The sequence below is a fragment of the Crocodylus siamensis genome, chromosome 2, assembly GCF_052110815.1.
Source record: "Crocodylus siamensis isolate JL-2025a chromosome 2, ASM5211081v1, whole genome shotgun sequence".
NCBI lineage: Eukaryota > Metazoa > Chordata > Crocodylia > Crocodylidae > Crocodylus > Crocodylus siamensis.
In genome coordinates this window covers 73120328-73134324 of record NC_143396.1, presented here as the reverse complement: position 1 = coordinate 73134324, position 13997 = coordinate 73120328, and the positions used below count along the sequence as shown (strand labels likewise).

The 13997-nt window shown below is 38.8% G+C and overlaps 1 protein-coding gene across 1 annotated transcript in view; it reads right to left on the bottom strand.

The window, feature by feature from the left end:
- Positions 1 to 380: 380 nt before the first annotated feature.
- AGA (aspartylglucosaminidase) overlaps positions 381 to 13997 on the bottom strand; it is a 33770-nt gene continuing 20153 nt past the window's right edge. Inside the window, exon 9 of the mRNA XM_090036148.1 lies at positions 381 to 13334. Within this exon, the coding sequence (XP_089892274.1) occupies positions 13234 to 13334 (101 nt within the window). The 3' untranslated portion in view covers positions 381 to 13233. The remainder of the gene's footprint in view (positions 13335 to 13997) is intronic.

Genomic DNA, 13997 nt, shown 5'->3' with positions numbered 1-13997 from the left:
TGTAACATGCTTATCTACCCCTTTTTGCAAATCTCAGCCATAGCTTGGAAGCTCAAAGAACATAAGAGCTTCTGAACATAAGAGCATAAAAAGTGACATACTTGGTCAGCCCCATGGTCCATCTAGCTCAGTTTCCAGGCCCAAACAGTGGCAGAGGTGGATGCTATAGAGGGAGAGTTTTGACTGCTTAGACCCATTCATTGTCACTTCCTGCAACTTCATTGGTGTCATAGGTCACGTGACATCACTTTCTGACGTGATACCACTTCCTGTGAGGTCTTTGTATATGGCGCACCGGCCCACTGGGTGATAAAAAGTTTGTGATCCGGCCCCACATTCAAAAAGGTTGGGCACCCCTGTATTAGATCAACTAGATTTCTGCACACAAAAAAAAAAATTTGAAAAAATCTTCTTGCTCTAAGAAAAGATATCACCTTCGACCGTAAGTTCTGATTCCTTTTGCCTCTAGACCAATATAGCTACAACCTGGATACCTGATATCACTGTGAAAAAGTTACATCACTGTTACCCAGTGTTAACTTTTAATGTTTAATTTCATTCTTTACTGTAAACTTTTATAACTTTTTATGAAATGACAGGTCCTCCACCCTTTACACAAAGACGGCTTCCATTGCCTTCATACAGGCCAATGGAATATTTCTTATTTTTGCACCATCTCACTAAGACAAGAAATTAATCATATGTCCTTTAGAAAGTGTCAGTTTGTACATTTCTTTGGCAATCACCAAGACTGCTGCTTTATTTTTATTTTTAATGAGATAAGTGTCATTTTCTGTATAGCTGACCTCTGATTATTCCCCAGGCTCTATTTTTTTTATGACATCACAGCAGGATTGTTCCATATAATTGTAACAGTGGCTAGCAGAGTAGTTGGAAATTATGCTAGAAACAGGGCATTCTTGACAGAAAATACGTACGTGACAAAGTAGAAAACTGTCATTTTTATATTGCTCCTCAATGTTCAGAAAATGACTAGTGAAGAAAGAAGTGTTTAGTTATGGAAAGTTTTAGTTTCTTCATACTTTATGAATCAACCTGCCAACCTGAGATTCATTTCTCAGAGGCCATCTATGATAATTTGCTTTGGAATTTTTCCCATGAGAGTGAATATCCAGGAGCAACGCTAAGCCAGATGCTTACTGTTGTAGTTTAAAATAGCATTTTCTTGTCAATCTGTTTCTTGGGATGGTGACACAACTATCCTATTTGAAGCTAATACAACAAGCTATTGTATTTCTAAGTAGCATGCCACACTGTATGATAAACAATTATACATACTACAGAAAACATTTTATAAATAATAAAACACAATAATACCACACTAAAGCTATTATAGCAAACATGCAGTATACACTGATTTATTCACCTGTGGGATAATTTGCCATCATGATTTAATTTGCTGTTGTCTTAATTCTCTGTCACCCCTCCCCCTAATTACAAACCATACTTTTTATAACTGGATAATTCACCATTATTCACATTCTCTTTGAGTGGTGAATTAATCACAATTCACTATATTGACTCTAAAAGGTTTAAATACATACAGCACTAAGCCAATGTACTTTCTATGGCTAACATCTTAAGTGACCATTAACTCATCCAACTTACTTAAATGTATTTGTACCTTAGATGTCCACTCTTCTACCGTTACAAATAAAATGCTTTTTTCAAAGGAAGTAAAGTAGAAAGTGTTCCAGTGGAGTTCCAGGCAACACATGAAAAACAAATCCCAATTCCTTACATGAGTACGATATCTTGCAAATATATATTTGGAAATGTGTACCCCCAGTAACATAAACTACTTCAATCAGTATCACTGTACCCAGCTCACATCATCACCCACTCAAACCAAACTTTCTAAAGCAGCAACAAACAAAGCTTAAGTCAAAGCTAAGGGGCATATATGAGGAAAGCACTCCAGAAAAATATAGGAAAGTTATAGGTATGATGGAATTCTAGGAGGGGAAAAATTGCCAAACCTTGTTTAGCTTTCTCTTTGAGGTGGCTTGGGACTGGCATTGCGTACTATGCAGGTGGTCTACTGCACCAAATTCACTGTTATAGAACACAGAAACAGGACCTTATAGAGACGAAGAGAAAAGATCCTCGTACCTTTGAAATTATTATGTATCACTTGAAATGGTTTGGAGAATATGCCTATGTACAACTTAGATTTTCAATTGATTTTCTTAAATTGCTGTTTTGTTGTATATGGAACCAGCAATTTGCTACCAGGGTTAATGTCACATATCTCCCAAGCACAATGATAATTAAACCTCCTACTCAAATGCAAAAAACACAGGGCAAAGAGAAAGTTCCTGTTGAAGGAACCAGTTTTTCCAGGGGAGAAAGAACCAAGCAACAGACAATCTGAGCGAGTGGCTCTTAGGTTGATTGAACAAAGAAGACTGCAACACCTTGATTCAGGTGTCACTATGATTTTATTTGTATCAGATCTGATCTTTAATTTGTTCTGGATTTCATCTTCATGCACAGATTAATAATATCCTACCTTCAAATTATGTATTAATTAAGAAACTGACAGTGGACTAACCTATGTTACTGAGAAACTTCTCATTATTTGTATGTATAAAAATGAAAGGTTTTTACAGTTCATATATTGAAAAGTCAGGCAAACTAGACGCTGTGCCAGGACCTGTGTAGCACCTATGTCACCTTGGAAAAGTTATAGTCTCAGGTTTTCCATATCTCGTATCTAAATTACAGGGTTTTTTGTGAGGTTCATGCTGTATGTGTACTATAAATTTACTATGCCTGGCAGTAGCACCCTCAAACATGCTGTATTGCTCTGAAGAGGCTATCTTCTAAACCAAAAGCAGTATAGACTATGTCTGCACATAAGATTTGGTGGATAATGCAGAGCCAATTAATGTGGGTACAGGTTATACTAGCTAGTCTGCAGCACAGTATAGATGCAACTACGCAGCTTCTGGTTTAGGAGGCAGCTGGGCCAGTGCAGTGCAGCCTGCTTGAGCGTACTGTTGCCATAGTAAATTTGCTGCGTGGACGTGGCCTGAATTCTTTAATATTTGTAGAGGCTGAGTTCACTGGAGGGAAGGTACTAGGGAAATATAAATACAAAATGCAATTACATTTTCAAACTATACTAAAATGACCAAGCTCAATTTTACTTTTTAAGCTTCAGTCACAGGCTCTCACTAATCAAATAATTTCTGAAAGACCTTCTTGAATAACTTAGTTGCACAAAATGCAAAATACTTTTTTGAAACATAATATTCTGATAGCCCAAAGAGTACACGGTTCCAATGTCAAGAAAAAAAAGAGCTTCCATATCAACTTGCATGTTGAAAACTTATCCACACAGAACCCCAAATTGATCATTTCTAAAACAAAACTTGACATTTACAACTATAATGTTTTTGTCAAATTCTACCGGGTGGGGGGAAGAAATCAAAACCTATTTTTCTAAACATTTCTCTGCACCTTGTTTTAAAAAACCTTAAGAAACATCAGTAATAAGATACTTTGCAGGAATTCCCTGAACAACTGGCACACTTACAAGTTGCTATTGCTTTTATTTCACATAACACCACCTGTCACTGTAAACACATCAGCTATACACAATGAGACAGAGCATTGCAACAGCAGGTGTATTTAGTGATGTTGATTCCAACTGTCAGAGGAGTAAAAGAAAATGAAAACCCAGCAATATTCTTAAATGCACAAACAACTAAAATGTTTACCACCTGACTCAGCATCTCCGATAATAATAGCAAAACTAGTCATAAAAATCCAAAGATCCCGCCACATCTGCTACACAGACGTTTCAGTAATGTCCTTTCGCCGTAAATTTAATGGGAATTACATGGAGGAAAGAATGGACCCCCTAGCGAGGACATTAGTGATGCAGTGCTTAATGTACCACATATCCTTCCACACTACAGTTGAAGTTAGCCATATCAGTGATGGCTCAAAATGTTAGTACAAAATCCAGTGTAAAACTGGCTCCCTGTTTAGGCCTTTTTTTAAAGATCAGAGTTACAAATAAAATTGATACTGAAACAATATCTATGCACCCATAATACCTAATATCAGCTATCTGAAAGATTTGTAGAAATTTGAACTTCCCAGAAAGTAACAGCTATTTTGCTGTTTTAAAAGCTTCTAGACTTCCAGAACTACATACCATACTACTCAGTTTCTACGTTATAATCTAACTGGCAAATATTCTAAGGACCTGAAGCAGTTCCCCCAACCCAGTGGTTTCACTGATGGAAAGAAACAGCTAAATGATGAATTGGTACCTACAAGTAAGGAACAGGGGTGAAAACAAAGTTTTATCAAGTAAGGTACAAAAAACTATTTCCAAAGGTTCACAGGGATCAACTTGTATTCAGTATCATACAAAAGCAAACTGTGGTATGTTTTTCATTAGTTATAACCAGACAGCTAAAGTATGCTGCCTGTCTGTTTTACATAAACATAAAAAATCATTAATCTGGTAAGGACCATTAAGCATTAAAAAAAAAAAGGGTAGCTACTAGTGGTATAAAGTGAATAGCTCTTAATTTGCCGAGTAGAACTAAATTACTTGTACTTAAATGTAGCGGACTGGATACAAAACAACCGCACCAATAGATTCAATACAACTACTAAGCTTGCAAGTACACAGTATTTTGTGTGTACTAGTATTTTAGGTTTTGTCTTTCTAGAATGTAAACCCTTCACTAGACTTAAATGTAATAGGGGCCTAACTTTCCAGAAATAATGAGAGACCTGAGATGCATCTCTCATTAGTTCAATAGTATGCGCATGCACATACAGCACCTAATATTTTCAGCACAGCTATAAATAATGGTACACATCTTTTTGAACTGACAAGTAGCTAGATGTAGAGCCATGAAATGACACCTTGCCTCTCCATTTCCCTCAACTTCAATCCCACTATGATTCTTGGCAGTGGCTATATGAAAACTGAAATAGCAATGAAACCAATGCTTGCGCTCCCAGCTTAAAACGGTGCAAAGCCTTGGTCTAGCAACTACTCCTGTTAGTGGGCACAGGAATCCTGTTGCAACTGAAGTAGGAAATAGATCAAAAAATCAAAATGTCATCCTAGCATTCACTATCTGGTGATCTGCCAAGAATAAAAACCCTGTGGCAGGCAAATACAAAAGTTTTTTGTAATAAGCAAACTTTTTCTAAGTACTAGTCTTGATGCTGTAATAAATAAATGCAATCCTGGTGCTTTTAGTTGTGTTCCTCTCCTTTTTGTTTCAAACACTGAATCTTCTCTCCCTCAGAACATACACGTGCTAAAAGCAACATTAAACTAGAGCTGTCTCATTTGAGGACTCTCAATTCCATGCAAACACTTTTTGCTATACTTTCATGAGCACATATTCCTTTCAATACTCCAAATAGAATGGGATTGTAACTAATTTATGAGTTACCCCCAGCCCATGCTCTCACTTATGATAGTTTGAGGAATCTTTAAGAAATGGCACACGCAAAAATCGAGTTTTTATTATGGAGGCATCATTAGGAACGTCACTGTTAAATTTTCAAACAGTTTTTCTTCCTTATAGAAGTGCTTAAATCTACATATTATTTATATTAATAAGATTTTGACCAAATGTAGGCCACTTAAGTTAGGACAGACAATTTTTTTCATGAAGGTTTACTCATCTCAACAGAGCCACAAGGGCCATTCTCGTTCCAACAAATTAGGAGACAATTTCACTGCCCAAATCATCTAGGTTTTGAGGGGGCCACCAAGTCATTCCAAGAAAGGGCCAAGACTAAAATCTTCAACAGGCCTCCTTGAGGTATTCAGCCCTTATCAAGACATTTCAAGTAGGAGGAATCTGGAAGTTTTCTATTCATTTGTTCCCACCCTTGCCCCATTTTAAATATTTTTTTTCATTAAAAAGATCTCTGATCCATTGACCTCAAACCCTAATAGAAACCTACTTCTTTGAAATGAAACTTTTTTTTCCAAGTCATTGGCTACTTCCATTGAGTTGCATCTTTTAAAACCTAATTAGTAAAAATAGTTCAACTCTTCATGTAGACAACTGTACCAGTACTATAAGGTACTGTTATGGCTTATTCAATAAACTTACATGAAATTTAACTGCTGCTGTAACTATATTCTAACATGAAGCTGTACTACTTTAACTATACCAATATAATAAAAACCTGTACATTTTTTTTTTACCAAAAGATCAGGAAGTGGTATTTTTTTAAAATTTATTTTAAAAAAATAATAAAAATTATTTATTTTTAAAGAGAATTCAGAAACAGAACACTTGGTAGCATAAGTTATGGTTACTATGGTAATTAATGTCATCCCTATTCAAAGTAAGTAACTGCAGCATTACATTTGTGAATCCTTGAACATTTAAAAGAAACATTGAGTTAAGATTAATATTCTCTTCGAAGTCATACATTCACTTAATGACATATGTTCATCTTGCAAACAGCTGTAACTCTGAACTTCAGTACATTCCTAATTATATAATCAAAGAATTCATGCAAAGTATTTCTCTTAATTGGTGACTTATGTTCTTAAGTTTTTAACTAAACGTGACAAAACCTTCTATTTTACACCATAATTGTAAGTGTATGCATCTCAGTAGATTCAATATTTTATTTTGTGCTTCCGCCAATTCACTTCAAGTATATTAGTTCTAAGCAGTATATTAACTGCTACACAGCAAGATAAAATTCATACTTAGGAGAAATTTAGGGTATGCTGGTAGTTCAACTGAAGGCATGGTTATAGCTGTCATCAGGTGGTATCAGTGCCATCCATCACTGGTGTTGTCCTCAACAGGTGTTACTAATGTATTGTTAGTGCTGAAGTCTCAGGAACTGTGGTTCCAGCAGAAGTCACAGCCAGGAGATCTCAGCACCAATCTTATACAACAACCACAGGCTCAGTTTGTTGGCCAAGATCTGGCCAGGTTTATGGTCTACAAGCACAGCCCTAACGTGTTGGGGCCTAACATGTACAGCAGACCAGCAGTTAAGGCATTTGTACCTGTGACAAGGTAGTCAGCATAATACCATGGAGGCTCCACTAGGCTGCTTCAAAATTTCCATCCTTTCCAACCCTCCTTTTATACAATGATCAAAACAAATTATATAATGCATTCCACCTGCATCTTGAACACCTCAAACCATCCTGTACCATGGGCTTGTTTCACATCCTGACGTGGGTATTCCTGTTCTTGCCTTATCAGTCTGGTACTAGACTATCCTATACCTTGTACCTCCATCTCTCCCTCCCATCTTTTGTAAGGAAACCACATTTGGCCCATATGCCAAGTTTTATGTGACGGGTTCATGCATTGGTCAGTTTTGCTGGTCAGGCCTTCTCTGGTCAATGCGTTAGCAAACACTTTATGTCAGTTGTACATATATCGGGGTGGGCAAAATATGTTCTGCAGGCCATATCCAACCTACCAATGGATTCTGTCTGGCCCATGGATAAGTTTTGGGTAGACCTGTATCACATTCATTAGCATATTAAGTACTGTTATTTTGCTTAAATGTGGAAAGGCCATAGAGGCCTGCACTTGTCCATCGCATGGTAGTAGGGCCCAGTGTTTTGCCTCTTCCTTTGCCCACAGGAGGGCAGCAGGGCTCTGAGTGTGGTCTGCATCAGTCTTGCATGCAGCAGCAAGGAAAGCAGCACCATGCACCCTGTGGCCTTTTGTGCATAAACAAAGCTGGCAAAGCAACCTGGAAATAACCCAGAAAAATGAACAGCAATCCCTCTGCAAGCAGCTCCTGTCCACTCCTTCCCCAAGCTCCCAGGGACATGGTTGAGCAGCCAGGAGACATGGGCCGCTCCTCTGCAGAGCCAGTGCCAATGGGACACTGCTTTGCAATGTCTACCCTTGCGCTTTTCCTCCCCCTGCACCCATGCAGATTTATTCCAAGAGCTTGCAGCAGCTGCGCTGCACTCTAGGCACCACCTGGCCTTGCTCCACAGCATGGCCTGCACCAGATCAGAGGGGGCCACGGGCACGACCTGGCACCAGGCGCTGCCACAGAAGGGGGGAGAGCGGGTTGCGTGGACACTGTGGCAACATGGTCAACTTGGGAACGTGGTGACTTGGGAACTGTTTATGAAAATATATTTGGAAAATTGGGTGGTAATGTGGGATTTTCTGGAATCGTGTGGAAAGCTGTTTATGGTATTTATAGTAGACAGTTTATACTACACTTAAAATTTGGTATGGCATTTATGCTATAAACTTTCTAGTATAAACACCATCGTAAGTTGTTAAACACCATTACTATAATATACTATAGCAATGGTGTTTAACATATACTGTTATCTACTACTATACCACCACCATCTACTATAGTAAGTTGTTAAACACCATTAACTTCGTGCATATGGCTCTCAACAGCTCACCAAAACTCATTACGTGGCCCTCCAGTCCAAATAAATCACCCACCCCTGACATATGTAACAATGCTTATCTTGCTGGGATCCTATGACCCCAGCTGACTTCCTGCCCTTTGGGCAGGGGGCTGGACTCGATCTCCCGAGGTCCCTTCCAGCCCTGATGTCTATGAAATCTATGAAATGCATGCTCCAGTGAGGCCTACAGTACCACAGGTAGCATAGATACATTAGATAGAATAGTAGAGTAGCTAAGACAAAGAGGCAGGTACACCTCACCACCAATTCAAATATATAATCAAGTTTGCCCCGTAGTTTAGTATAGTGTACATTGCAGTCTCCAAGACTTCGCTGCTGTTGTTACCAATGTTAACTGAATGAACTTTAGGGTTGATATCCCTACCTGTGCTACAACACACCTTCAACTGCAATGTAAACATACCCTTAAGTTAATATAATTTAGGCAATTCTCAGGGATTTAGTTTGAAGCCCTTACAAACATTTATAAGGGTTTTTAAAGCATTTTTTAATTTAGCATTCAACACCTACTTAAGAAAATGAATCCTCCAAATAGAATTCTTCAACAAAACAGTTAACAACATACTATAAAAAATACAGCCATTCTGGCTCGGAAGCTTTTTTCCAGCTTTTAAACAAACCAGCTTAGAACATAAGGCAACAGCCATTTTAATGCATTGTGTATAAGGATACCTAAAAACTAATTATAAAAAAGATACATTAAAGCTTGCTTGCATTACCAAGACCTTTCATTCAAACAGACAGAGCTAATTAAAATATTTATGGAATGACTTGGTCATTTTACTTTATTTGCCTTTTTAAGTTTCTTTAGAATTCTCAAGCTCCTGACTTAATAAATTGATCAGCAAGCCCACCAAGTTAAAAGGGAAGATCAAAGATCTTCTACAATAGATCTTCAAACATCTAGGGAAAGATCCACAGGATACTGAACTACATTATAAATGAAACTTGGTATCTACGACTAAAACATAGTAGGAAACAGAATGAGGAATATCACTTTGAAAAAATGCTAGTCACTGAAATTATTTTTAGAGGGCAAAATTTTCACTTGTGATACTTGTTATTGCTCACTTACAGGTATAAAAATCAGGGCTGGAGGGGATGGCACACTACAAAAACAAAGGTAAGGGAAACAAGCCACAAACAATTTTGGGATGACTGTCATAATTCAATCTTCAGCATTACTGATAAAAAAGGGAACTGAAACATAGTTCTAATGGATGGAGAAAGCTGATGCTGAAAGAATCAGTGGAAAGTTTTATATACATACACACAAACATGTATGAACACACAGCCTCTCTCTCTTTGTATTTCTTTAAAGGCTTATGAACTTACATGCCCTCTTTGTGTTAAAGCTTTCACTGGCTGTGAAATCAGTTTGAAAAAAAGCTGCTATAGAAACAGTGACAGGTGCCCAAGTTAGCAAATTTTTACATTTGTAGCTACGGAAAGTTTAAAAAGCTGTGCAGCTTAATAAGCTACTCGACAAATAAGAAGTGCAGACAACCAAGAAACAGTGGCAACAGATGTACTATCCAACGTGTTACAGTAAAGAAAAGGGAAGCAGAATAGAAAATTGTCTGAAAAATGAAACTTCTGCAATCCTGCACACCATTATGGAAAAGAAAGACCTCCAACTGTTTCTAAAGGGGGAAGATAAGTGAAAGTACACCTGACTCAAAAAAAGCCACAAAATAGAATAACTTTCTGACCCTGCTGGTGATATTCATAACAGTACTGCAATATTGGCTGCGTACCCATGTTCAAATGATCTGGGAGTGCTGTTCCAGCTTTGTTTTCCTGATAGAAAAATTTAGCTGAAATCATCTGATAAACATTAGACTGCTAAGCCCTCGGAGAGCAGACAGCTTGTAGTGCTGATGCTATGCAGCCAGGGGACCTTGTATATGCATCTTAGCATGCTCTGCAGACACCTTCCATCTGCCCCGAGATTGATGGCAGCAGTGCACAGGGTCAGCCTCTGTTGCCCTGCAGCACGATATGGGATTATGAAGGAAGCATGTTCTGCTCCACACCTGACTGGAGCAGCTGAGTCCAATGTGCGACATGCAGTCTCCTATGGAAGAGGGAGAAGCAAGGCACCCTGGGATGTTGGAGGAATATTCTGCGGCCACTCCTCTCTCAGAAGAGAACATGTACAAACATTCATTCTCTCAAGAGAAACTTTCCTGGGAGTAATTTAACCCTGGTTATTCCCAGGTAATTTTTTTTCCTGAAGACTCCATTTTTGCTCTGGGAGAAAAATCCTTAACGTTTATAGACTCCTGGTTTCCCCTGGAAAAGCAGTAACACTCCAGGGAGAAACTGAATGCTGTATGTGACCACTGTTACTGACCATCCCTGTAATGATGCATCAAGACAAAAGCCGCTACAGCATGTCTAACCTCTACTGTGATTTTACCACTTCCCATTCAAAAATGAAACCCCCCCCCCAAAAATGTTGTCGTGCTTAGTATAATTACACAAAATGTCATCCATTTTAAGATTCCTGAGAATATTTTAAAACAGAAGTGTTGCCTTGTATCATTAGAAGCAATTATTCAGAGACATAAGACTTAGTTAATTCAGGGTTAAAGCTACCTGATGGAATGCATGCATTCTCACTGGTCCTATGACCAGTGAGAGAAATTTGGAGGTCTAGGACATTCAGGAGCAGACATGCCTCCCATTTTGTTAAGAGGAGAGTAATTCATTGGAATTGTAATCTGAATTCAGTTTTAAAATAAGTCTCTAGAGATTAAGTAAGTCTGCTGCTTTATTTACATACATTATTTGCAATTTTCAATATCTGGAAGCCCCCCCTCCCCCACCAAGGTTGGGAACCTTGTATGACAGTGCTCCCATTCCTCCCCCACATCCATAGATCACTTCACCACACTTTTGATACTAGCAGGCAATCTTAACTCAGCATTAATAGAGTATTTTTGTCACTGTATTTCCAAGGTACACTTTTTTGGGTTGCTTTTCTTGCAGTTCATGAGATTATATATATATTCATCCTGAGATGTTTGCAGCTGGGATATTATTGTGGTAACATAAAATATGTTGCTTGATTCATAATTGCCCCCCCATTCTCCCTTAGTCTTTTCTATAATGGGTGGGGATTGTAGTCATCCTTATATACCTTTGTTAATATGACCAGTGAAAGAGAGAATCTATAACCCAAAATATTGACGGTTGTATTGTATGCCTGTTTCAGGCAAGGGTTTTGGGTTTTGTGTTTTTTTTAACTGCACGGTTAGGATATACTTAGACAAGCTTTGGAATGTACTTCATTCTTCTGGAAGATATCATCTGCAAAAATCTTTACTCCTCACATTTCCTGGACCTTCATGGCTACAAAAAAAATCGCTCCAAAGCTATCACAATTACCACTGACTTGAAGAACTTGAGGAATAGTGTACATACATCTTGCCCTGTCCTACTATTTTCATTCTCCTCTTCCCAGGCCATTTGGTCATTAGTATTTGTAGAGGCCATAAGAACTTGTTCCTTGATCACTGTTGCTCTCTGCTGCGATGAACACACAGGTACACACTCCGATCTGGACTACAAGGCCCCCTCTACATGTTACACTGAAGACATAATTAACCTGTTAATGCCTTGTGACCTAGCTACACATTCAACTAATTAACAGCAAGATATAACATGCAATAAACTAGTTATTCCACAAAACAGTGTAAGAGTTGTAGCTTGTTCTAATCATGTTATTAGTTGACAGGTTTCCCTAACACAAGGGCAATGCTTTCAACTGAAGGGCTCCCAGCCACAGGGGTGCTCACCTGCTGCTGGCCCCACAGATGACAAGGCTTGCAGCTGTGGCTGCATTCCCAGTGCTGCCCCTACTGTAAGCCTTGTCAGCTGCAGGGCTAACAATGGAGAGAAAGCTCACAGCAGGGCCAGGGCCAGGAATACTGCTGACACTGCAAGCTTTGTCAGCTGTGAGGCTCGCACCAGACACAGCATACTTCCTGCTATGAGCCCCACACCTTACAAAGCTTGTTGTGGTGGCGGTGTTCCCAGCACTACCCCTGCTGTTAGCCCTACAGATGTTGGCTGTGTGACTCACAGCAGGGACAGCACTGCCAGGAATGTTGTTGCAGCTGCGAGCCTCCTCAGGTGGGGGACTTGCAGCAGAGGAAATGCCAGGATGGAGGCTCACAGCAGCAGCGGCATAAGGTGTGGGGCTTGCAGCAGGAAGAATGCTGCTACCACTGCAAGCGTTACAGCTGATGAGGCCAGCAGTGGCAGCAGCATTCTCCCTGCTGCAAGCCCTGCAGACATCAGCTGCATGGCTCAGTAGCACGATCCCAGGCTCCCCTACACTGGCAGTGTGCGATAGGATCTATCACACATTGGATTGTGCATTAGATCCTAGTGCTCCTTTACCTGCACATCTACAGGGGCCCTCAGAAAACTGGTGTTAATTTCATGAGTTTCCAACACTGCTGTAACAAAGTGTTAAATTTGCTTAGCTTCTCTCTAGATAACACCATCTATCTGTCAAAATTTAGAAAGCGCTTGCCAGACTAATAGGTTGCAGGACTGATCAAGTTTATTGACATTATGAAATGGTAGTAAAAACCTGTAGATTTGTATGTGCAATTTCAGCATGCATTTACAGACTCAGCTACTGGTGCAAAAAAGAGTGCAAAACTGAATGACTGTAAAATGCAGTTCAGTAAACCTTATTGGCTTTCTTTTCCTCCTTCGTCTTTATAGCCTAGATGCTGATGGTACAGAAATAATTAAATGCAGTCTACTACTTGCTCAGATGGCTGACTTAGCAAAGGACTGTAAACCATGAAGTGAAACTGTCTGAATCCTGGAATTTTATTGCAGGCAGCACCTGGGAAAAAAAGGGAAAAAAAAGTATGACTTGCTACATTCTTTTTTGGATTAGTGTACTGGTTGTTGTACCTTATTATCTAGAGACTCAATTATTAATTCTACTACAATAGTGTAATTATCCTTTAACAATCTGTTTAACCCAACATTGAGACTTCTCAAAAAGCCTTTTTACTTTTGAAGTGGAAATACAGTGTCTGTGTCTAGTGTGGTACAATTAATGCCTTTAAAATATAATTCAAAACTTATAATGTAAATTAGCAAAAATATATCTTAATACTGATGAGTGTAATGAGTTCCTTTAACTCTAATCTCTCAAACACAGAACTGTGGGAAGGAAAAGATCAAAGTACTCCAATAAGCAGCCTAACTCAATAAGTCATATTGATCAGCAAATTGTATTTTCTACTGATCTAAGGGTCCACTAATGAGATACCCAGCACAATAACTGATGTGGAATTGCTTTGAAGCTATGTTAATAGTCACATTCTGACTGCATAATGCCATTCCTCAAAGTAGCCTGAGACTTTTTAACCTTCAAATTAAATCATACATATCTCAATATGACAGACTGCAGTAAATGGCTTCAATTTTGCTAAGACTTTAAGAAATAATCTGTGAAAACCCTACAGATTAGGCTGAAGATGGAAAACCACAGTGTACT